This window comes from Cucurbita moschata, unplaced genomic scaffold, assembly GCF_002738365.1.
Source record: "Cucurbita moschata cultivar Rifu unplaced genomic scaffold, Cmos_1.0 Cmo_Scf00018, whole genome shotgun sequence".
Classification (NCBI taxonomy): Eukaryota; Viridiplantae; Streptophyta; class Magnoliopsida; order Cucurbitales; family Cucurbitaceae; genus Cucurbita; species Cucurbita moschata.
In genome coordinates this window covers 2,549,626-2,575,215 of record NW_019268534.1, presented here as the reverse complement: position 1 = coordinate 2,575,215, position 25,590 = coordinate 2,549,626, and the positions used below count along the sequence as shown (strand labels likewise).

Here is a 25,590-nt window from a genome sequence, read left to right as displayed (position 1 = left end):
TAAAAATTTAAATATTATTTTGGTCTGTGTACTTATTTTAATTATTTATCCATTTTTTTAATCAAGATTTTAGTGACAAAAATTTGAGGAATATATGATTTTATTCACAATTTAGGTCCACACTTTATGACAGATTTATAAAGTAATAACAAACGATATTTTTATAATATAATAATATTCACCAACAAAAAACAGTTCAAATTTTTCTAACAACGTTGTACAATCGAAAAAAAATACATGGGAGTTTATCGAATATGGAAAGGGAGATGAGAACTAAATCGCCGTCGCCGCTCACTACATGCGAGAAGGATAGGAATTAACCGGAAAATACGACACGACAATCGGAGCTCCCTTGCTCTCCGGCGGCGCCGGTTTCTTCTCCGATTTCAGATTCTTCGATTGAATCTCCTTGCCGGCGGCGGAGACTCGGGAGGGAGGGAAGCAGCAGCGGAACATTTGAGAGGAGAAGAAGGTCATTTCAAATGGTTCAGTAACGAACTTGGTGGCAGTTGGGATCGATCCTTTAAGTTCTTCGTGGTTTTGTGGAAATATTTATAGACGGAATTTTTGTTGGTCCAATTGCTTGCCCTACAAGGAACCACCCGTGGACCCCAAACGAAGGGGTCGTGGCGGCTTTTTTTACCACGTCAATATTATCTTTTTAAAACAAATATTTATGCTTTCAAAAGTTTTAATTTTGTAGTATTTTAGTCCTTAAAATTTTTAAATTCTCCATTTTAATTTCTAAATTTGATTTTGATAGCACTTTTTGTGTCTATTTAGTCCGTTTTTCATTGATTACTAGCCTAAAAGTTACCTGATATCATAGTTACGTTTATCCAAGACGTGCTGTCTATGGTCACATGTCTCATTACATACCAAAGTCCTTGTGTTCTATACATTCGTTTCGACAAAATCATGTCCATGTCTAGAAGATCTAAAAGTGTTTCTTTCTTTGCTTATAGCCCTTTCAAATTGTATTTCTAGAACTCTTACTGCGCTCGTTTTCTAAAACATTCTTTTTAAAGTAGGGTTAGAGACTTGGGTATACGTCATTAGGTCGAAAGCGACATGATTTCGAATTAGCTGACTTACTCGATGGTGAGAGTAAGTGTTGCACAATCGCTAATAAACATCCCGTAAGAGCACGATTGTGACACGTGACACTAAAATTTTATTAAAAAATATATAAATACTTTTAAGATATTTTTTAAGCTATCTTTCTCTATCTCCTTTCTCCATCCTCTCACTCCCTTATCCCTCTGCTATCCATAGTAGACTATTCGTTCTCCAGTGTCGTGGAGTGAGGTTCCTCTATCGACGTCAAGGAAAATATAATTAGTGAGTTTCGCACATATTTGATTCTAAGTTTTAATACTACGAGACTCCACTTGACGTGTTCATCGACGCTATCAAAGTTACACGTTAGTTAGATAAAGGGAAGATCGTTGATGTGTAAGTAGTCGCATGATCTTTAATACTCGTTTCCTCGAACCAAGTACAAGTCACTCCTCAAATATGTAAGAAACGTGAAAGCTAAGCATACATTTCAAAAAACTAAAAACAACATGAAACCGAGTCTAAAGAACGATCGACCATTCGCTGTCGAAACAAGAAGCAAAAGAGTAACTTCCTTACATTTTGTTCTACAAAATTATGCCTTGTTTACGCGGATTGGTTGGCCTTCCAATAACTGCAGCAAAGAAAAACATATCAGACACAGAACCTTCTTCCAACTTTTTTGGATCAATATGCCATCATCTTTGAGAGTGTGGCTCATCCAACTGCGGAGTAATATCGATAACTAACCGAAGATGTATGTAACGGCCCAAACGCACCGCTAACAGATATTGTTCTCTTTGGACTTTTCCTTTCGGGCTTCCCCTCAAGGCTTTAAAACGCATCTACTAAGGAAAGGTTTCCACACCTTTATAAAGGGTCTTTCGTTCTTCTCTCCAACCAATATGGGATTGTAGGATGTCACAATCCACCTCCTTTCACTGCCCAACGTCCTCGCTGGCACTCATTCATTTCTCCAATCGATGTGGGACCCCTGCCAAATTCACCCCCCTTTAGAGGTCAGTGTCCTTACTGGCACACCGCCTTGTGTCTAGATTTTGGTGTCTAGATATTGTGACATCCTACAATCCCACATTGGTTGGGGAGGAGAACGAAACACCCTTTATAAGAGTGTGGAAACCTTTCCCTAGCAAACGCATTTTAAAGCCTTGAGGAAGCTCGAAAGGGAAGGCCCAAAGAGGACAATATCTGCTAGCGGTGTGTCTGAACCATTACAATGTTCGTGTTCGAAATGTCTATCAATCAACAAGTTTTAGAACAGTTTCTCACATGTTAGTCATCAGAGATGTTATATTAGCTGCACTTACTTCGGGAAACAGATAATGTCTACCAAACCAATGGATATTATGTGATATGGACCAGAAAGTGAGATAGAGAGTGCGTAAATTCATATCGATACCACGAAATTCAACATGATTGAGAATCGAAGCGAGTTACTTACAGCGTTGTTAAAAGACGAAATGGCAGCTTCGACTTCCTCCTCTGAAGAGAAGGTAACAAAACCATAGCCACTCGATTTCGAGGTACCGGGAACCCGTGAAACCTTTGCGCTGAGAACTTTACCCTTTTCGGAGAAGAAGTTCTTGAGTGTTTCAGTAGAAACTGTACTTGAAATGTTTCCTACATATACTTTGTAGGGACTGTCAATGAACTGGGATTCGTCTGCCTGAAGAAGAGACATGTCGACCGTATTAACCAAAGGCTTTTCGGTTATGTTGACTTTAATCGTTCGTCCTCCGACTTCCTGTCGTTAGATCAATATTGTCAGCACAAATGATCAATGGGAAACAGTTTTTGTTGCACTTTGTAGGTATTACTGTGAACTTACTGTATCATTCAGTTTCTCAATTACTGCATTAGCATCATCAACTGTTTTCATGGTAACAAAGGCAAATCTGCGGCTTCTTCCTGAGTATTTGTCATACATGACCTGGAAATGGAACAAATAAGAGTCTTGAAGCCAACACCAACAGTTACCAAGTAAAGATTTAAGAACACAGGGATGCTAGAATTCTATAGAAGGTAGGAATCACGGACCTCCAGAATAGTATGATATTGTCCACGTTGAGCATAAGCTCTCATGGTTTGTTTTAGTTTCTCAAAAGGACTCGTACCAATGGAGATGTATTCCTTACTTATAAACCCATGATCAACCCCTTTTATTAGCCAAAGTGAGACTCCTTTCCCAACAATCCTCCCCTCGAACAAAGTACACTATAGAGCCTTTCCTGAGACTTATGGAGCCCTCGAACAATCTCCCCTTAATTGAGGCTCGACTCCTTTTCTAGAGCCCTTGAATAAACTACACTCTTTGTTCAACACTTGAGTCACTTTTGACCACACCTTCGAGGCTCACGACTTCTTTGTTTGACATTTGGTTAAGGGCATGATTTTGATACCATATTAGGAATCATGGACCTCTACAATAGTATGATATTGTCCACTTTGAGCATAAGCACTCGTGACTTTGCTTTTGATTTTCCTAAAAAACCTCATAAACTCATGATTAACCCCTTAATTAGCGGACGTGGGACTCCTTTCCCAACAATCCTCAATAGATTCCCAATACCCAGTTCCCGATCCGCAACAACAATGGATAAACCTTATGTGATTGGCCCAACGGGCATGCTCTGACGATAATGGCATAAGATCTTCTACTTGGAATGAACAGTTTGAAAACCGTATATAAGTAATTAACATAAACTATCTAGTGTTATCCTATTGAAGTGCAACTAATCACATTCCAGCACAAAATCAGGCAACATTGAGCAGTTCTAATGAATTTAAGAACAAGTAAACTAAATCAATGCGAACGTTCCAGACAAACCAAGATATAAGCCTTCAAAATCCAGCAATCAAACAAAAATTCAGGATACCCAAAAGAAAAGAACAGTTCCAAGCAGAAATTACGCACCTCAGCCTTCTCCACAGCGCCATGTTCTTCGACAATCCGAGTGAGCTCCTCATTACCCACATTTCTAGGTATATTCCCAATGTACAATTTCCTTGCCGCCACCGAACTAGGATCCTGGACAGAAACCGCCGCTTCTGCGACAGCGAAGAGTCTGGTACGGCGTTTGCCGGCGGAAGTTTGAAGACCGGGAGAGACACGGAGGAGGGTATAACGAGGATGAAACGAGATCGGTCGGAGAAATTGAGTGGACAAAGTTTGTGGGATTTCCGTGGGTTTTATGGAGCTGTGGATGAGATTCGCCGGCGTTAATATGGATGAGATGGAAGCCATTTTCGCCGTGCAGAGCTTGTGGTGCGAGTGACAGAAGACGCTATGGAAGAACCCCGACGCGAGGCCAGAGGTTTATCCAGTCGAGAAGAAGAGATTGATCTAAGCTCGTGCTGCACGCACGTGGCATTTCTTTTTTTCTTAAAGCATTATTATTTATAATTACACGTCATTAATATTAAAACTTTCTTTTATAAACATTTTAAATTACACGTCATCAAAAATTAATTGAAAAAAAATCATCCAATTCAATTATATAATAAATATGGGAATACATGGAGAGATAATTCAAAATTAAAAAAGGAAATTATAAAATATGAAAAACAAAGCAAAGAATAATTATAGATCTTTTCCATTATTTCCCATTTGTTTGATATTATTATAAAAAAAAACATATAAAAAACAAAGTAATATTATTTTTGTTTTATTTTATTGTTATTAATATAAATACATTGTATTATTAAGATTTAGATTAAAACGGTGCATAATTGGTTGATACTGTCAATAAATATAACATTAATGTCCTTTAAAAGTATAAAATTAATGATAGGGTTGAAATAAATATATTTCAGTTATTTAGTATTTAATAATTAGGCTAAATTAATTAAAATATCCTCAATTTTGATATTTTATTTCAAAATTACCTTTAAAAAGATATTAAACAATATTTTTAAAAAATAAAAAAACATTAATCTTTTTTCATTTTTATAAAAATAATAAAATAATTTTACTGAAGCACGCGTATCCACGTTTTATAGATTATCTCTAAATATTAAAAAATATTAATCAAGCTTCTAAAAATTTAAATTATTTTTTAAAAAGATGGAAATATTTATTTATTAATTTAGCTCAATAATAATTAAAAGCAGAGAGAGAATTAGAGAAAATGATTTGTTTCCCGAATTGTCCTCTCTGTCACTCCCCCTTTCTCTCTCTCTCCTCTATTCTCCGTCAGTTACCATTTTCATCTCTCTCCGCTATACATTTTACGGCCATTCCTCTGTTTCTTCGACTAAAATGCTCTGTTTTCCCTCCTTCCATGGAGCTTGAATTTCTCCTTGTTTTGCAGGCCATTGGGATTCAAGTAACTTTCTGAAGCTTTTTCATCAATGGGGAAGAAGAATCAAACAACCCCACATAAACCACATGAAGATTTCAAGCTTAAAGAAACCTCCCCCAATATCAATGGCGGAAAATCCTCTGTTCGTATTAGTACTACGTTCGATCTCGTCGAACAGATGCTGTTTCTTTATGTCAAAGTCGAAAGAGCTAGAGATTTAACGCCGCCTTGTGACCCTTTTGTTGAAATCAAGCTTGGAAACTACAGAGGATCCACGAAAACCTTAGAGAAATCAGAAAACCCAGAATGGGGTTCTGTTTTTGCCTTTGCTAAAGATCGAATTCAGACCACCGATGTTGAGATCTCTCTGTTTAACAAGTCCGCCGCCGACGCCGAGGTCGGCAGTATTGTTTTGAGTATCTCCGACGTTCCTATGAGGGTACCACCGGACAGTCAATTGGCGTCGCAGTGGTATAAACTTGAGAAGCGGAACGGCGGTGACAGCCGAGTCAGGGGAGAGTTGATGCTCTCTGTTTGGATGGGGACTCAAGCCGACAGCCATTACTCAATTGCGTGGCACTCCGACGCGGCCGCCGCCACCGGTGACGGTGTCGTCAACACTCAATCAAAAGTTTATCAGTCGCCGAGGCTTTGGTACTTGAGATTGAACATAATCGAAGCTCAAGATTTAGTCATTAAAGATAAGAACAGAAAACCAGAGGTTTTGATCGAAGCAAAACTTGGAATAATTCAGATGATAAGCAGAGTATCAGAGAGTAAAAACTTGAATCCGACATGGAATCAAGACATGTTGCTTGTAGCTGCAGAGCCATTTGAGAAGAATTTAGAGCTACGTGTTGTTGATAAGATTAATCCAAATGAAATTCATGTTCTTGGTGTTTGTCAAATCCCTCTCGACAAAATTGAGGTAAGAAACAACAGCTCGCCGGTGGAGAACAAATGGTACAATCTCAAGAAGCCCGACAGCGACAAGGCAGAGGCGGCTGAAACAGAGGAGGTGAAGTTTGCAAGCAAATTACACTTAAGGGTGTCTTTAGATGGAGGCTACCATGTTCTTCATGAGCCGATTCACTACGCGAGTGATCTCCGAGCAACGTCGAAGTCGTTATGGCCGTCGCGTATCGGTGTCTTAGAGCTTGGTATCTTAAGTGCTTCAGGGTTGTCGCCGATGAAGCAGAAAGAGAATCGAACCGATGCGTTTTGTGTTGCGAAATACGGACCGAAATGGGTTAGGACTAGGACAGTTACTAATACCTCAGCTCCAAAATGGAATGAGCAGTACATTTTTGAGGTATATGATCCATGTACTGTTCTAACCATTGGAGTGTTTGATAATGGCTATCTTCAAGGAGAGGATAAAGGGAAGGATAGTCGAATCGGGAAGGTTCGGATTCGATTATCGACGCTCGAAACCGATCGGATCTATACACATTCGTACCCTCTTGTGGCATTGCAGGCTAGTGGTGTGAAGAAGATGGGTGAAATTCAGCTGGCAGTGAGGTTCTCTTGCTTGTCTTTGATCAACATGTTGCAGATTTACGCACAAGCTTTGCTGCCTGAAATGCATTACACTCTCCCTTTATCCATTTACCAAATGGATCACTTAAGAGACCAATGCTTAAACATTCTTTCGGACCGACTAACCCGAGCCGAGCCGAAGCTAAGGAGGGAGGTCATCTACTACATGCTCGATGCAGATTCACACATATGGAGCATAAGGAAATCCAAAGCGAACTTCAACCGAATCGCAGCGCTTTTCGATTGGTTGATTTTATTCTGCAAATGGTTCGGTTGCGTACGAAGCTGGACGAATCCTACCATGACAATAGCAGTACATATAATGTTTACACTCGTTGTGTTCTTCCCTGAACTAATCTTCCCCACGGTGTTATTCTACTGTTTCGTGCTTGGCATGTGGCGATACCGGGTTAGGCCAAGGCATCCGCCACACATGGACACCGAGCTCTCGTACGCATATGCAGTGACGACCGATGACTTAGAAGAGGAATTTGATACGTTCCCGAGCTCGGCGAACGGAGGAGTGCTGAAAAGACGATATGATAAGCTTCGGCATATCGGGGGGAGAATGCAGGTGCTGATGGGGGACATAGCGACCCAAGGGGAGAGGGTGGAAGGGCTGCTAAGCTGGAGGGATCCAAGGGCCACTGCGCTGTTTATGCTGGTTTGCCTTGTTGGAGCTGTGGGGATGTATGTGGTTCCTTTCAAGCTTCTTGTGCTATCATTGGGGTTTTATGTTATGAGACACCCAAGATTTAGGATTGCTTTGCCTTGTTTTCCTCAGAATTTTCTTAGGAGAATGCCTGCTAGAACTGATTCTTTGCTTTGAGAATGCTCTTGTCTGCAACCAGCTGCTGTCTTTTGCCAACTTAATAAAAAGAGTACCTGTTTTTTTGTGTTTGTTCTTAATGTTGTTCTTGTTTTGAGTTGTGTTTGTTTATAAACTTATCGAGAAATTTGAGGAGAAATTGGGTTGGGTTATTTAACCCTTTAGACCCCTTTTAGAAGTGCGTTTGAACGATTAGAAAGGTTCAAGAGATCTATAGTGAGATTCTACGTTGATTTCAGAGGTGAACGAAATATTGTGTGGAAACCTCTTTCTAGCATACAAGTTTTTAAATCTTGAGTGAAAACCCTTCGGAAAGCTTACAAAGGATAATCTTTGCTAGTAGTGGGCTTCAGTTGTTACAAATGATATCATAGCCAAACATAAGAAAGTATGTCAGTGAGAACACTAGCCTTACAAGGAGGGTGGATTGTGAGATCACACGTTGATTGAAAAGGGGAACAAACATTCCTTACAAGGGTGCGAAACCTCTTTCTAGCAAACACGTTTTAAAACCTTGAGTCGAAACCCTTAAAGGAAAGCCTAAAAAGGAGGATATATGCTAGTGGTGGATTTGAGTTGTTGCAAATGATATCAGAGCCAAACATAAAGTGGTATGTCCATGAGAACGTTGGCCCTACAACGAGAGTAGATTGTGAGAACACAAGTTGATTGAAGAGGGGAGCAAACATTCCTTGCAATGGTGTGGACACCTCTATTTAGCCGACACATTTTAAAACTTTGAGGAGAAGCCCTTGAAAAAAAAGCTATAAAGAACAATATCTACTAGCGATAGATATGGACCGTTAGAAATGTTACAAGGGTCAGACATGACATCGTGTTGGCGAGGACATTGGGTCGCTAAGGGAGATGGACTGTGAGATCCCACGTTGATTGAATAGGGGAATGAAACATTCCAATGTTAAAACCTCCGCGTAGCATGACCCTAACTTTGGGGGAGCCCTCGAAAGAGAAACCTACCCCCATGTGGCAAGATGCTATTGGCCAAGCAATCTCTTTAACGTAAAGGACAGAAAAATGTATATTTTTCCCCTAAAATTCAAGAGTATATATGATTTTTCAAAATAAATAAATAAAAATACTTTCTTAAAATAAATAAATAAAAGAATGCTGTCATTTGGACCCAAGCCCAAACTATCCGGACCTTTCAATTAGGGTTTTCTGCAAAACAAAAAAAAAAAAAACCGTTATATATAAATATCATTATATGTGAATTAGGGTTTCTCTGGCACTTGTCTTCTTTCTGGTTGCGAAGAAGAGCACCGCAGAGATACTGAAATGGCGCCCAAAACCCCTAGAGTTACCCGTAACCCGGATCTAATCCGAGGTGTCGGCAAGTACTCCAGGTCTAAGATGTATCACAAGCGAGGTCTTTGGGCCATCAAGGCCAAAAATGGCGGAGTTTTCCCTCGTCACGATGCGAAGCTGAAAGCCGATGCCCCGGCTGAGAAGTCGCCGAAGTTTTACCCTGCCGATGATGTGAAGAAGCCCCTTGTCAACAAGCGCAAGGCCAGGCTCACGAAACTGAGGTATGTATTGATTATTTTTCGGTTGAGAATTCTATCACTGTGCAGTGAGGTGGGATTTGGTTCTTTGATCCTAAATATACTGTTTAGGGAACGCCTTTTTAATTCTGGATTTATTCCTATTTTAGAGCCAGCATTACTCCTGGTACTGTGTTGATAATCCTTGCTGGGAGGTTCAAGGGGAAGAGAGTTGTGTTTTTGAAACAGCTTCCATCTGGGTTGCTTCTGGTCACTGGTGAGTTCCCTAATTTTTTCCCCGACTTGGCTAGATCATACCAAAATCTATTAGTGGTGGAATTCTGATGGTTCTTTGCCTTTACATTGCGTTTATTTGATTTTAATTGGGAGATTATGTTGTAATTTGGTGCCATCTTTTGGTTTCATTTCTTTCCTTCACTATGTAATTTTAGCGGACTTTCAGCCATGGTATGTGGTTATCTATCCAACCAAAAACGTTTGACGAAGTATTACTTATTTCTTAGCTGCCAATTTGAATCATTTCGACGAAGTATTAAGTCTACGAGTGTATCTGCTTAGGAATTTCTTGCTGTTCTTTTTCTGATGATTTGGAAGTTGAATCTTTTAATGCTGAAGATTGGATTTACCGTTCCATTTTAACAGTTCATGTATAGAACACCAACTCAATTCATTTTTTGGGTTCTTATGAAAAATGGGTGTGCTTGTTCATCAGTTCTTCAACATATTCTTTATGACTATAGGCCCTTTCAAGATTAATGGTGTTCCTCTAAGACGGGTGAACCAATCGTACGCCATTGCAACCTCCACCAAAGTAGACATCTCTGGAGTTAACGCAGAAAAGTTTGATGACAAGTATTTCTCCAAGGAAGTCCAGAAGAAGAAGAAGAAGGGCGAAGGCGAATTTTTCGAGGCCGAGAAAGAGGTAGGCTGACCCGAATGATACAACCTCATGCCCTTATAATTCTAATTGTTTTAGCCAGCCGGCCTAAGTTTTTTGGTTCCAACTTATTGTAGGAGAAAAGTGCTCTCCCAGCTGACAGGAAGGATGACCAGAAAGCTGTGGATACACCATTGATCAAGTCGATCGACGGGGTACCAGAGTTGAAGGCTTACTTGGCTGCAAGATTTTCCCTCAAGGCTGGAATGAAACCTCATGAGCTTGTCTTTTAGATAATGGGTCTGGTTTTTATTTTTTAGATCATCACCTTGCTTTTTGTTCGTTTGAACATGGCTATGACTTGTGATAGTTGCCTTGTCCCAAATTTTGATTCTAAATAGAGATTCCATGTTTCGTTAGCTCTGTTTTCTTATTGAATACTGTGTTCATGTTCTTCGTTGGGTCTGTAACACTACTCCGTTACAGAATTTCAGGCTTCAGCCCATCTCATTGATTTAGAGCCACCCGAACTCTGATGCAAAGCCATTCAAGATGTGTTTACACTATGAGAAAATATTAAACATGTATGCGTGGATAGACCAAAAAGTATAAAATTCGAAACTTGATGTTCTTGAGCTGATGGTTTGTCTAATTGTCGTCTCCTTTCAGCTCAATTTGTTTTTAAATTTTTTATTCAATTACAAATTGTCTCTATGGCTTAGAAAAATGTTAAATTTTAAGCTTTGTTGAAGTTGGGGTTAAGTTAAATTTTGGTCATTTGGTAAAATCTTCATGAATGGGGACTAAATTTACAAACATGGCTAACATTTCGTTTCTCTCCAATTAAGATCTCACAATAGGAACGAATTAATATCTCACAATAGGAACGAAGCATTGGCAATCTTTATTTAGTAGATACGTAACTTGACAGTTGTACTTAACGGGGCAAAATGGATAATATTTGATAGCGGTGAACTTGAACTATTACAGAAATTTGGAAACTTTGATGACCATACATAAGAAGACTGACGACTATACATAATGGGCCAAAGTGGGTAACATCTGCTAGCGATAAACTGTAAACTGGGAATATATAAATATATAGCGATAAACTGTAAACTTAGAAATATATAAATATATAATATCTGTTAGCGGTAAACTTGGAAATGTATAATATCTGCTATTGGTGAACTTAAGAACTTGGTCTGTTACAAAAATCAAACGTATATGAATCAAAAGAATACCTTAGGACTAATTCGATAAATTTTAAATAACTTAATATATCTAAAAAGATTTCTACCTTAGAAATTAAAAAAGAAAAAGACACACACAAGTAAAAATCCTAATAATAAAATGAAAAATAAAATAAAATACAGAAAAATAGGATTTGGGGTCATTGGTCACTGTGGCACACAAAAATTACTAGAGGCCTAAATTTTTTTAAAATATAGAAAAAAAAAATAAAAATAAAAAACAAAAAAAGAAAATTGATCGATTCTCCTTCTTCTTCAGCTCTGCTAGAACCTTCCGTCTTTGCTTGCCCTAGGGTTTTTACAGGGTTTTTTCATATCGTCAATCGGACAACCTCCAATTCCCCCTTTCAGGTCACTCTCCGATCTTTCACCCAGAGCTGCAGATATCTATACCTCCAAATGGTTCGCTCCGATGGCCTCAGGTTCATTCGTTTGTTGGCTCGTCGTTCTTTCACACACCACCACCTTTCCCGCGAATCCTCGAGCTCCGTATGTCCATTTTATGTGGTTTTTTTTGTCTCGTAATCATGTTATTGGTCTCACGGATTCTATCGATTTATTGTAGGTAAACGACGCAGTTTCTCGAGGGAGTTGTCGACGATTTCATTCTGGTGTTTGCTACACATCTGTTGGTTTTGGAAATTGTGCCTCGAGGAATGGTATGTATTTGTATCTTCTTTTACACATGGTCTTCGTTCTTTTCTGTTGGGTCAAGTTAAAGGAAAAAGAGATTGCAATATATGGGTCTTACTTGAAAACTTGTTATCTCTAATTGTGAGGTAGTTGTATGTATGTTCTCTCTGGAATTGGATTAAAATCATGCTTGAATTTTGGTCGATCAAGTTTTTTTCCTTTTTTTTTTCTAAATCTTCTTTTTTGTGTGTGTCTTGCGGTGCAGTTAATAAAAAGAACTGGTTTCAGTTGGGAGTTCTTGGTGCCAACCCTGGAGAAGCAAAATTAATTCATGGCACTGGTATGAAACTGTACACCATCCAGAATACATTTATTTACTTCCTATCCTGTTCCCTTGAATTGCTTTCCCCTGTTGCATCCATAGCTGAGGGGTGTTTGTAGATATAATTGCTGCATCAACATGTTACCCATATTACTTTTTTCATCAATTTTATCATGCATACATGCCATAAATACTTTTAAGTATTTATCATTTTTGTATTTTTTGAACCAGCACAAATGTCTGCTAAAAATTATTATGATACACTTGGTGTGAACAAGAACGCAACTGCATCAGAAATAAAGAAAGCATACTATGGGGTAAGTTTCTGCAATATTTGTTTTTCTAGAGGAAGTTAGAAGTTCAATGTTTGGCTTGATCGCATGACACTCTGCAAACTGTGTTTTTTATTATATAATTTTTATTTTATTTTATTAGAGAATTGGATTTTTTCGAGTGATGTTGTGTTAAACCGAGCAGTTTATTTATAGTGAAGAATTGAACATTCATTTTTGGCAGCTAGCAAAAAAGCTTCATCCTGATACAAACAAGGATGACCCCGATGCTGAAAAGAAGTTTCAAGAAGTTAGTAAGGCTTATGAGGTAATCCCATTACATCTATGGTTCTTGCAGATATGTGCATATAAATGCAGTTCAAGTTTTTAAAGTTTCTATTATTCTGGTGCCAGGTTTTAAAAGATGAGGATAAACGCCAACAATATGATGCGGTATTGTTTCAAATTCCACGTAAATGTCTAGGCGATTTGATGCTCTGAAAGTTATTAGTTTAGCGTGCAATGGAAGCTACATCTCCCATTAAAACTTGTGGAGAATGGAGATAGAAGTCTTCATTTGTTCTACGCTTCTACTCATAAATAATTTGTCCATTCATATTCTGTTACAGAAAGCAAACCAATAGGTCTTTCTACACATTTGTGTAAAATTTCTTCCTGTTTATTAAGACTTTTAAACCACGTTGGAGTTGGCTACTTATATTATGATAACTTGTTTAAAAAAGAAAGCTTTCAAGATTTTGTGACCTATTTTCTTTCCGTTTCAATGTCATAGGTTGGGCATGAAGCATTTACCCAACAAGACCATCACGGTGGCTTCCCTGGTGGTGGTGAAGGCTTTGATCCGTTTAGTGGAGTATTTCGGGGATTTGATGTAAGCCAATCTTTTATCAAGCTTCTTTTGTCAGGATTTTTTTATTTTTCTTGGAAGCTTACATATACCTTTTCATGTGTGCATGTGGTGGTCAGTTCTCTAATATATTTCGCCAGAACTTTGGTGGAGAAGATGTCAAGGTGCTAACCCATCTGGTTATATGCATTGGGCTTCATTCTTAGGCAGCACACATGTTATTGTTGGTTTGTGTTTTGGCAGGTTGCTTTGGAGATATCCTTTATGGAAGCTGTCCTGGGATGCTCAAAAACTGTAGCATTTAATGCAGCCGTGCCATGTGATACTTGTGGTAGGGCAGATCTATTCAATTCTTGCGTAGTTGTCTTCTATTTGCCTGCCTCTAGTTTTTTTTTAATAAGATATATGACTTGAGTTTGCAGGTGGAAGTGGTGTTCCACCTGGAACAAGACCCGAGACATGTAGACGCTGTAAGGGATCAGGCATGGTTAGTTTTATCTGTTATACTACTTCCACATGTCATTTTCCCTATGAATGTTATTTTTTGAGATCTAAGTCACTTCATTCGCCATGCTCAAACACTAGACATACATGCAAACTGGTCCATTTAGAATGCAAGCTACATGTTCGCAATGTGGTGGGAGTGGGAAAATTGTATCGGTATGTCCCAACTTTTTTTAGCCTTTATATATATATATATATATATATATATATCCAAAAGTTAATCTATCCATCAACTTTTTTTAGCCTTTATATATATATATATACTTTTCAGAACTTCTGCAAGTCTTGTAATGGAGAACGTGTTGTGAGAAGATTGAAAAATGTTAAGGTGGACATAATGGCAGGTAAGTCTTTCTGGTTTCCAACAACGTTTAATTTTTTATATGTTACCTGGACAAGGAAAAGTAAATCTCGCACTTGTTGAATTGGTGGTCTCGATGGCTCCTACAGGGGTAGATGATAATGAAACTATGAAGGTGTTTAGGAGTGGAGGTGCAGATCCTGATGGAAATCAACCTGGTGATCTGTATATTACTATTAAGGTAACTTTGATTTTTCATTCATTTGTTCCCTCTTTCAATTCTTATATTGTTTGGTCAATTTCCTTGGCTGATGTGATGACCCTTCTGTTTATTGGAAAAAAAAAGGTTCGTGAAGACCCAATTTTCAAAAGAGAAGGCTCTGACATTCATGTGGATGCTGTTCTAAGCATCACCCAGGTAGTAATTTCTATTTAATTAATTTAGGAGGTTATTCTGCCTGTGGTCATCTTTTTATCTCAACAATCTTTAGGAACTTGGTAGCTGCCGTGTTGATCGCCTTGATTTTTCTTCCATCTATGGCCCTAAACTACTTTGTAATTGTCTTAAACAAGATTGTGGAATCAATAGAAAAAAATACTGAATTTATAAACTATTAAAAGAGAGGGTTAACAGAATTTAGAAACTATTTTTAATTTCTTTTGATTAAAGCTTGGGTTTTCATTTAAAAAAATCTTGAAACCATAGGCTGAAAGTTGAATGATGGATTTCTGCATAAAATATCATGATACATTCGAGGATAAAGCTTGTAGATCTCATTCCATATTATTGTGACATTTTTAATTATATATGGTTCAAGACTTATGCTATCTTGGCAGTATCAAATTTTAAATCCACTTGTACTTGATTTTTTTTTCTCGGTGCAGGCTATATTGGGAGGCACTGTCCATGTTCCGACTCTAACGGGAGATGTAGTCCTCAAGGTTTGGCCATATGTTAATATTGATAACCATGCGTAATCATTATTGATTTAATGCCAGATTGACTATATTGACTTCTAATTATTAGGTCCGTCCTGGCACTCAACCTGGACAAAAGGTTGTCCTGAAGAAGAAAGGTAATATAACCAATTTGTGCTCACCAATATCATTTCTCTAGGCTTCTCAATGTCATTGGAATGAGTTACTTGTTCTGTTTTGTTTTTTTTTGTTTTGTTTTTGTATCTCAAATTAAATAATGAGAAGCAGAGAAGATCATATTAAAGATAAAACGAAAGGAACAACCTGAAGTCCTCATCCAAAGCCGAAGGAGAGGAGAGAATAAGAAAGATTTCCAATCTAGGTTGGTAAGAAGGGAGAGGAGGGAGTGTTACAAAAAGGAGTTCGAAGGGCACTCCAAATTGAGATTGTGCTGGACATGATATTAAACAAAAACAAAGATCAATTGAAGTGAAGGTGAGATCCCACGTCGGTTGGAGAGGTGAACGAAACATTCTTTATCAGGGTGTGGATATAGAAACGCGTTTTAAAATTTTTGAGGGGAAGCCTGAAAGGGAAAGTCCAAAGAGGACAATATCTACTGACGGTGAGTGAGCTTAGGCCGTTACAGTGAACTTATGGGAGAACATTCTAGAGTCTCTTTCCAAAGACGGCAGATGAGAGCTCTGTAGGCAGGTCCATGGTATCTTGATCTCTTTCAGCCACCATATGTGGATCAATTCAGTTTATCCATCTTCCAAATATGTGGGAGGGCCCCATAAAAAATCAAAATAATTGATGTCCTCTCGGAAAAGGAAAGAATGGAGAAAGTATGTTGACTCCTTTGGCAAGGGTTAGGCTGTGAAGAGGAGCATTTTTTATTCTTATTGTGTGGCATGATTATTTTTTTCGTAATTTCCCGTTCTCTCGATGTTGTCTTGCAGGAATAAAAACGAGAAACTCTTACACGTTTGGCGATCAATACGTGCACTTCAATGTCAGCATACCAACGTGAGCTTACCCGACCCTTCATCTTTGTCAAATTGCCTTAATCTCTAGCATACAATCTGGATTTTTGATTGAACATTGCAACATAAGCGTTCATAGGGCCGCACTTGTTTGATTTCTTCCTAGGCAGATGATATTTTGACTTGAATGACAATGTGTTTTCATCCTCAGGAGCCTTACGCCAAGGCAGCGTGAATTAATCGAGGAATTCTCGAAGGAAGAGCATGGAGAAGACGAGAAACGCAGCGCTGCTGGAGCATCTGGGTAGAGATACATACAACATTCTAATAAGAACTATTCTTTAAACTCTCCAAACATTCCAATTGTGTTGTAGCAAATTCCTCAGTTTTAGAAAGGAAGAAAATTGGTATGGTTCTACAGTCCGAATATAGGAGGAGACCCACCCGCCCAATACGAAAGTTTTGTAGGAGTATTCTTGGTTGGTATTTAGGCGAGAGTCGAACGCCATAGTCAGTCGGTAGAAATAATGTAGTTTCGTTGTATAGACTTGTGTTATTTATTCGCCTTATTTATCATAATGGGCATGAATTCAACGTTCACACGATCTTTTCTTTTGCTTGATTCGAACTTATGATTCATTTTTGTGATCACTTCTAGCTCGAAACTATTTAAATTTTGAATTTGGAATGAGTTACATTTAAAATTAAAATATGGAATTTTTCACTAAATCTAATTAAATCCTTGTTAAAATGTTATCCTCAAAAAGAAGGAACTTGAAAGTGGACTGAAACGCGGTCGTTTGATTAACATTTCCCGCCATATTCGTAAAAGTGCCCGGGGATATTACACGTGGCAGAATACTATTGCATATTCAGCACTGCTGCGGATTTCAATCCTTAAATAGACCAATGAATCAAATCTGACCGTTCGAAACTTTTACAATCCAACGGCTATACTTCGCGCTCCAAAACTGAAAATTTAAAACCTTCCCGCCTTTTCTTTAACACAACCCTTATATGTCCACCCCCGAGTCCCCAATCTTGAGAACAAGAAACTCAAATTTCAATACCAAATTCTTCAAATTCTGTGAACCAATTTCCCCGAATGGCTCGCACCAAGCAAACCGCCAGGAAATCCACCGGAGGCAAGGCCCCAAGGAAGCAACTAGCCACCAAAGCCGCCCGGAAGTCCGCTCCAGCCACCGGTGGAGTGAAGAAGCCCCACCGCTTCCGCCCGGGAACCGTCGCGCTTCGTGAGATTCGTAAGTACCAAAAGAGCACAGAGCTCTTAATCCGCAAACTTCCATTTCAACGATTGGTTCGTGAGATCGCACAAGATTTCAAGACCGATCTGAGATTCCAAAGCAGCGCGGTGTCGGCTCTGCAGGAGGCGGCAGAGGCCTATTTAGTCGGTCTGTTCGAAGACACGAATCTGTGTGCGATTCATGCGAAGAGAGTCACAATCATGCCAAAGGACATTCAATTGGCCAGGAGGATTAGAGGCGAGAGGGCTTGAAATTGTCGATTAACTTACTCTGGTGATTCTTTTCTGATGTTCTTGAGGTTGATATTGTGGTTAGGGTTCGTAGCATGTATATGGAAATCTTGAATCTGTTTCGTGACTGAATCACCATTATCTCTTCAAATCTGATTCTGATAACGTTTATTATGATTAATCCGTCTCTTTGATGCTCATAACAAATCGTGCCTTTCACATTCATATGAATTTGCTTCTATGATTGGTATAATAATTGTTTGAACATATCATTGTTTATAGTTTTATTATTTTATTACTACCTTATTTTCCTTATGTTTTCATTATTTAAGCTTATTTAGTTTGTAATAATAATAAATTCATGAGGTATGGCTCAACTTCGTGCGTGTATGTCGTGTTAATATATGAATATTACAATAAATAAATGTAAAATAATGGATTAAATAAGGCAAGAGATCTGACCATATACTTATTTATAAAATTTATAAAATTATGATTTAAATTGATTTTGATGTATATTTATTTATCTGCATAAATCGTAAAAATTATATTGGTTTATCAAAATTAAAAGTCAAATAATTGGTTTAAGGAATTAATTTTCTTTTTCGTAGCTCGTAAGCATAAATCCATCCCTTTTGTGACCATAAATCAATATTCAACATTTTAGATTAATTTATAATATTTTAATTACTTGAATTAGATTCTAATGTACCTACTTTAAAAAATATTGTTCCCATTCCTCATTTTAATTATTTTTTCCATTTTTTTATTAAATTGGATGACAAATTTGTATGAATTTTATAAGAGTAGTTTAAATTTTTAAAATTTTCAATAAAATTTGTATCTGTTCATTTTTTTTAGTGAAAATTAATGATATTTTGTTTTAAAAATACTTTTAAATCTCAAAATATTTCAAAAATACCATTAAATTTTAATTTTTTTTATTAATACATTTTAGCTTTTTTTTAAAATTACTCTCGACATTTCCGATTGAGATCCCAAGTCTTGAAGTGGGCCCTCTTGGCCACCCGCCACCTTGGCTTTTTAAAGAATCCCACTCTTGTGTCGTGGAACTTGTAGCTCGGTAGTCCACCGAGTGGGGTTTTTATTCTTCGAGTTTCGAGTGTCTTCTTCGATAGTTATAGCGGCCCATAAGTGCAAGATGTACCTTGTGTGTGGGGGGCGACAGTCTCCTGAACATAGTCCTTCCAAGCAATGACCATGTTATGTTTAAAAAATATCTATAAAATTTAAAATTTAGCATTAACCCATTAAATTTTTTTTTTTTAAGAAATAGTTCATAATTTTTTTTGATCGTTAATATATAAACTAAAATTGTTTATCTACTTTTCCATAAAAAAAAAAAAACTAATATTAAGAATATTTTTTTAGTTTAAAGATATTTTATTATTATTTAGTTTATAAGATTTTTAGGATAAAATCAAATTATAAATGGAATAATCATGAAATATTATTAAAAAAAGAAAAATAATTAAGATAAATGATGCAAATCTTAAAATAAAATGAATTAAAATAGCCGTTGGTTGCCGGGTCAAATCCTGGTGCTTTTATTTTTCTTTTGGAAGTCCCTTACCTAACGTGGCTTTGTATGCTAAGCGGCGCACGTCATGGAAATTATATAAATATACACATTCAAGTTGTCATAAATAATATATTAAAATAATAAAAATAATGTTGTCATTTTTTAACTTCAAATTAAATTCTTAACCAATGAAATAATTCATTTCAAGTTTTAATATTCCTTTATTTCATTTTTATCGTAAAATCAATTTTATTTGTTTTATAGTACATTTTTAAAAATATAATTACGTATAATTATGAAATATACTATAATTTCAATATTTTATTAAAGTCTATATTGGCCCATTAATAATTCCTACAAGTAATGATAATTACAAGAAAAATTATATTTTTCTGAAATTACTAAACATTAATTAATTAATTAATTATCATTCATCTTCGACTTTTATCATTTTAATAAGAACATAATTTTTACTTGGAAATTTAAAATTTTATAGCCCCTATTTATGGTAAATCATCCATGAAAAGAAGAGTCTAACAAGTATACAAGAGTCCACTCGAGCATTCTATGATAGTACTCTCTATTTCTACGTCATTTTAGGTTAGAATAGTGCAAGGTTGGCTCTCCACTAGTTTCAACTGAAACTCCCTCAATAGTACCCTCTATCGTGCCATGAGCCCTAAGTGGGTGACGCCGCATTCCTATATTCTAAGTAGACCCTAGGTAAATTCATGATCAGGGGTTGCACCCCAACTATCCCTACATAGACCCAGTCAAACCATGTCATTCTAACGCACCCTAAATGTAGCTCAATGATCAAGGAAAGCTAAAGCATATGCATATCCTCCACGACACATAGCATCTAGTCCATTAAGTCAATAAGAGCATACGTAGACATTCCAACCTTCTAACATACTTCTAAGGGTGTGATTCACATTAAATCATGAAATATAGATATCCACACAACATACATGTATATTAAACAAGATACGGTCAAACAGAGCATGTAATAGTCGTGAACGAGGTGGCCACATTCATGTTCATACATGGATGGAGAGATCCAAGTCTTGAAATTCTATAAATAAAGGAGAAATGACACAAACAAATTGATTGACTCACAATTCATTCATTCATTCATTCATTTCTCTCACTCTCTAAGTCTCAACAAAGAAAGAGAGAAATGAGTGAAGCCAACACCTACATCCTCTACATCATCCTCTGTTTCCTTGCAACTCTCCTCCTCCAATACTTCTTCCATAGATCAAAAACCACCAAGTCCTCCTCCTCCCACCTCCGTCTCCCGCCGAGCCCGCCGTCGATCCCTCTCCTCGGCCACCTCCACCTCCTCTCCCCTTCTCTCCACAAGTCCTTCTCCGCCCTCGCCTCCAAATTCGGCCCTCTTCTTTGCCTCCAACTTGGCGCCGTTCGCTGCATCGTCGTCTCCTCCACCTCCCTCGCCACCGAGGTCTTTAAGACTCAAGATCTCGCCTTTTCCTCTCGACCCAAATTTGCCTTCAGCGATGAGACCCCGTATGGCAGCTCCGGCTTCTTTGCTGCTCCTTATGGCGACTATTGGCGCTTCATGAAGAAGCTCACCATGACTGAGCTTCTCGCTCCTAAGCAAGTTGAACGTTCACGAGCTGTTCGTTACGAGGAGGTATTGCGATTCTTGCGAAAAATGATAGCTTCGGCCGAGAACAACCAGCTCGTTGATGTTGGTGCTGAGCTCATGAAGCTCACCAACAATAGCATTTGCAGGTTTGTTATAAACAAGGATTATTAAAGAAGTGATTATCAATAATATGATACATAATCCACCACTAATCTTATTTAAGCAGGATGATGATGAACATACGATGCGCGGACGACGGCGACGAATCGGAGAAGATCCGACAGCTAGTAAAAGACACAATGGAAGTCGGAGCAAAAGTAGCATTCGGCGACGTGATCGGATGGCCACTAAAAAGGGTAGCATTTTGGATATATGGAAAACAAGCTATCGACGTGACGATGAGGTATACAACACGACATACATAAATTCATTTAGATAGTTACGTACGTATTACTCGACTAATCTCACGAAACAACTACAGATACGATGCGATATTGGAAAAAGCATTAAAGCAACACGAAGAACGAGGAAAAATCGAGGGTTTTGACCGAGAAGATCGAGACTTAATGGATATAATCTTGAAAGTTCATCAAGATAGTGAAGCTGAGTTTAAGATTACAAGAACAAACGTCAAGGCTTTCTTGTTGGTAAGTTTGTTCTTAGTATTAACTTGTTTGCATCATCTTTGTTGTGTCTTTATTGGCATATGAACTGCTCCTCTTCAATTTGTCTTGTCATTTTGTAATCAAAGGGCTTTGGATCTGGGTCATCTTTAAAGTTTGAAACTTTGACAAAATTAAGGATGTTTTTTTTTTTTTTTTAATGTTTTAAATTCTTAAGAAACCCTTTTGAATTCTTAAGAAACCCATGATTTTAGTTTTTAATTTAGGAACCAAATTAATTAAATAATGATTTTTGTAGGATCTTTTCGTGGGTGGCACCGGAACGTCGACGGAGGTGATGCAATGGATAATTGCGGAGCTAATCAACCACCCAAAGGAGATGAAGAAGCTTAGAGAAGAAATATTCTCGGTCGTCGGAGACTCGAGGTTGGTCGAAGAAACCGACGTTGCATACCTGCCTTACTTGCAGGTAAGATTGTAAATGTTAGGAATTATGACTCTCCATCTTGATACCATATTTGTCTGTTTTTATCTGATTTTAAATATTGGTTTAACTGTTAGTAATTTGAATTTATTAATTTTGCAGGCGGTGGTGAAGGAGGGGCTAAGAATGTACCCGGCGGTGCCGGTGGCGATGAGGAGCTGTCCACAGAGCTGCAAAATCAGCGGCTTCGACATACCGGAAAACACCATGGTGGGTGTCAATCTGTTTGCCATCATGAGAGATCCAAATGTCTGGGAAGATCCGAACGAGTTCCGGCCGGAGAGATTCTTTTCTCCGACCAAGGAGAACGAGGGCATGAAGCAGATCCAGTACGAAATCAAGGGCCAGAATTTCAGCTTCGTTCCGTTCGGCGGCGGACGGCGGGGCTGTCCTGGCTCCACCTTGGCCTTCACCACCAGCACCCTCGTCATCGCCACCATGGTCCAGTGCTTTGACTGGAAAGTGGACGGCAAAGACGACAAGAAAGCCAATATGGAGATCGGGTCGGGTCTCGGGTTGCCCATGGCCCACCCACTCAACTGCATTCCTGTTGTCAAGTTCAACCCTTTTGGTTCTAATTAAAAAATAATAATAATAAATTTCAAATATTTTAAGAGAGAGAGAAGGAAATAATATGTATTTTATTGTTTACTTCTTAATTACCACTTGTTTTTTTTTTTTTTACAAATAATAAAGTGTCTGATAAGATAAGGAATCAATACCAGGGGAATAAGATTCGGATTACCTTGTCGATCGAATATCTCAAGTCAAGAACACTTTGTTTGAGATTCGAATCACTCCAAAAGCAAGATCGATCATGTCTAGCTTCAATGATTCTTGTTGATCAAATATCTCAAACACTTGTTTGAGATTCGAATCACTTCACAAGCAAGATTGATCATATCGAGCTTGAATGATTCTACATGCAACCTAAACTACATAGAGTTGCAAAAAAACTTAGTCATTGGCTAAAGAAATGCACAAATGCTTCTTTTGATATATCTTCTAAGTCTGCCTTACAAATACAACATAGATGGCTTTATATAGCCTCAAAATAAAACTATTAAAGGCATTCCATTCTAAAAGTGGTAACATTCACACTTTATGGCCATAATTAACCATTATGTAAATGTAACCGAAATTAAATAAAAAGTCTTAAAATACAATAACTCTAAATTATAACCCACCCAAAATTTACAACAATCAAACTTTATTCTTCTTCAATGTATCATGAATTGAAACATCTTTTGATAATTTTGACAATCTTTTCTTTACATCTTCATTGAAGCATATTGTATGATTGATGTCTCTTGGTTCATATCATTCTCCACTTCTTCAAGAGGATTCGTCCTCGAATCTATTTGTGAAACTTTGCTGCAAAAATAAGTTATGGAAATATAAAGGACCTCACAACACTCTCTCACATGTATACACTCAAGGAATTTTAGGCCACTCTGTTTGCACTCATTTACACAAATGAAGCTCTCATTCTCACCTCTCAAAATTTTAAATAGAGCAAAGATTGAATTTTGAACTTTGGGTCGATTAAAAACTAAAAAGATGAAAATAAATAAAAATTAAATTGAGAAGAAACGCAAAGGAAACATATATCCGATCTTGAGCCTGGAGCATTGATACCAAATGATAAGATAAGGAATCAACTACAAGGGGAATAAGATTCGGATTACCTTGTTGATCGAATATCTCAAGGCAAGAACATTGTTTGAGATTCGAACCACTCCACAAGCAAGATCGATCATGTCTAGCTTGAATGATTCTTGTTGATCAAATATCTCACGCAAGAACACTTGTTTGAGATTCGAATCACTCCACAAGCAAGATTGATCATGTCGAGCTTGAATGATTCTACATGCAATCTAAACTACATAGAATTGCAAAGAAAATTAGCCATTGGCTAAAGAAAAGCACAAATGCTTCTTTTAATATATTTTCCCAGTCTGATTACAAATACAACATAGATGGCTTTATATAGCCTCAAAATGAAACTATTAAAGACATTCCAAAAGTTGTAACATTCACACTTTATGGCCATAATTAGCCATTATGTAAATGTAACCGAAATTAAATAAAAAGTCTTAAAACACAATAACTCTAAATTATAACCCACCCAAAATTTACAACAATCAAAACTTTATTCTTCTTCGATGTAGCATGAATTGAAACATCTTTTGATAATTTTGACAACCTTTTCTTCACATCTTCATTGAAGCATATTGTATGATTGATGTCTCTTGGTTCATATCACTGTCCTTTTTCTATTAAAATATCAATTATATCCTGCGTACGCAAATATTGTCGGGATATACAAAAGTTTTATGGTTGAATATTTGTAACAGCTCAAGCTCACCGTTAGCAGATATTGTTAGATTTTCTCTAAACTCTTTAAAACGTGTATGTTAGGGAGAGGTTTCCACTCATTATAAAGAATGTTTCGTTTTCCTCTCCAACCGATGTGAGATCTCACAATTCACTTCTTTCAGGACCCAGCATCCTTTCTGACACTTGAAAAATATCCTAAACTTAGAATCACGGGTCATAATGAAACAAAATAACCTTAATTTAATCAAATAATTAGGACACAGAATAGTATATAAAATTGTAGGTTAAACTCATACGTCACACGTAATAATAATTAATTAATGGGAATAGGTTAAATCTGTGTCATGTGGGAAGTTTGACCTTTGACTTTACGAATTTTAAATAAATCATATAATAAGGAAATAAATTAATAAAACGTGGATGTGTGGGCATTGACATAGTATCTTTCAATGATTCCAAACATTTTTTATTACAACAAACAAATCACATAAATCTTCATAAATTATATATTTATATATTTCCTTATTTTTATCAAATAAAATATTACATCATTATCTGTACCAAAGTTGAAGATGAGAATATAAAATTAAATTAATTTTCATAAGCTCTAAAGACTAATTCCAAAAATTATAATTATTTTTCCAACTTTATTTTTTTATTTAGTTTGGCATCGACCAAACATGTTGAGACCAACTCAACAAGAATTCACATATTTTAATAATTTTTTATTTTTAATTTATAGTTTTATAATATTTCTATAATCAAATTAAGTAATTAAATTTGATAGTTGAAGAGTCAAAAGTAATTTATCAAATTTTACGTTGTTTAATTTTAATAATATTTTATTAGTTCTTTAGGATGTGCTTTGACTTCAATAGTTATTAAAAATTATATTATTCAAAAGAAAAACTAATGGTTAATTATTATGATAATTGTAGATTAAAAAGAGGTAATTTATTTATGGCTAAATTAATAAAAATGGTTTGAATTTATATTTTGTCTAGAAAATAATATTGAATTTTTAAATATTTCAATATTACCCTTAAAATTTTGAAAAATATCGATTTTTTTACGCTTTTAAAAAAGCTTAAAATATTAATGAAAATTTGATAATTTAAAGAAAATTTTAAACTTTTTAATATTTTAAGTGTATTATTCAAAAATTTAGGATTTTTTTTTAAAGTATAAAATTTTGTATTTTTATTAACTTAATTTTTATTTAAATATAATCTACGTCTTTATTTTAGTTTAATAAGAATTGTCAATTGTAGAAGTATCGGTTGGATT

At 36.7% G+C, this 25,590-nt stretch overlaps 6 protein-coding genes across 7 annotated transcripts; 5 read left to right on the top strand and 1 right to left on the bottom strand.

The window, feature by feature from the left end:
- Positions 1-1,448: 1,448 nt before the first annotated feature.
- On the bottom strand, positions 1,449-23,597 carry LOC111456607 (30S ribosomal protein 2, chloroplastic-like). 2 transcript variants are annotated; one of them, XM_023098560.1, is made up of 7 exons: positions 23,593-23,597; positions 17,738-17,744; positions 8,727-8,734; positions 3,995-4,383; positions 2,909-3,010; positions 2,522-2,824; positions 1,449-1,693 (listed from the first exon to the last, which is right to left on the bottom strand). In XM_023098560.1, exons 3-7 carry the CDS (start codon positions 8,731-8,733, stop codon positions 1,655-1,657), a joined length of 840 nt encoding a protein of 279 aa, XP_022954328.1. In that variant the 5' UTR covers position 8,734; positions 17,738-17,744; positions 23,593-23,597; the 3' UTR covers positions 1,449-1,654. The 2 variants fall into 2 exon arrangements, with proteins under 2 accessions (XP_022954328.1, XP_022954329.1); XM_023098561.1 differs by lacking the exons at positions 17,738-17,744; positions 23,593-23,597 and having other exon boundaries at positions 3,995-4,364; positions 8,724-8,729.
- On the top strand, positions 5,338-7,766 carry LOC111456595 (FT-interacting protein 1-like). The gene has a single exon (XM_023098540.1). It carries the CDS (start codon positions 5,431-5,433, stop codon positions 7,747-7,749), a length of 2,319 nt encoding a protein of 772 aa, XP_022954308.1. The 5' UTR covers positions 5,338-5,430; the 3' UTR covers positions 7,750-7,766.
- On the top strand, positions 8,968-10,603 carry LOC111456610 (60S ribosomal protein L6-3-like). The gene is made up of 4 exons (XM_023098566.1): positions 8,968-9,296; positions 9,422-9,528; positions 10,013-10,194; positions 10,287-10,603. Exons 1-4 carry the CDS (start codon positions 9,046-9,048, stop codon positions 10,440-10,442), a joined length of 696 nt encoding a protein of 231 aa, XP_022954334.1. The 5' UTR covers positions 8,968-9,045; the 3' UTR covers positions 10,443-10,603.
- LOC111456600 (chaperone protein dnaJ GFA2, mitochondrial-like) lies at positions 11,613-16,822 on the top strand. Its single transcript, XM_023098548.1, has 18 exons — positions 11,613-11,891; positions 11,968-12,061; positions 12,301-12,375; positions 12,589-12,674; positions 12,874-12,957; positions 13,044-13,082; positions 13,423-13,521; positions 13,617-13,661; positions 13,741-13,828; positions 13,920-13,984; positions 14,083-14,157; positions 14,273-14,345; positions 14,452-14,543; positions 14,649-14,720; positions 15,188-15,244; positions 15,330-15,378; positions 16,183-16,249; positions 16,418-16,822. The coding sequence occupies exons 1-18, from the start codon at positions 11,802-11,804 to the stop codon at positions 16,512-16,514; spliced, it is 1,347 nt and encodes a 448-aa protein (XP_022954316.1). The 5' UTR covers positions 11,613-11,801; the 3' UTR covers positions 16,515-16,822.
- LOC111456611 (histone H3.2) lies at positions 17,238-17,968 on the top strand. Its single transcript, XM_023098567.1, has one exon. The coding sequence runs from the start codon at positions 17,312-17,314 to the stop codon at positions 17,720-17,722; it is 411 nt and encodes a 136-aa protein (XP_022954335.1). The 5' UTR covers positions 17,238-17,311; the 3' UTR covers positions 17,723-17,968.
- Positions 20,361-22,614, top strand: LOC111456597 (cytochrome P450 705A22-like). Its single transcript, XM_023098543.1, has 5 exons — positions 20,361-21,002; positions 21,083-21,259; positions 21,338-21,503; positions 21,778-21,948; positions 22,066-22,614. Exons 1-5 carry the CDS (start codon positions 20,425-20,427, stop codon positions 22,543-22,545), a joined length of 1,572 nt encoding a protein of 523 aa, XP_022954311.1. The 5' UTR covers positions 20,361-20,424; the 3' UTR covers positions 22,546-22,614.
- Positions 23,598-25,590: the final 1,993 nt, after the last annotated feature.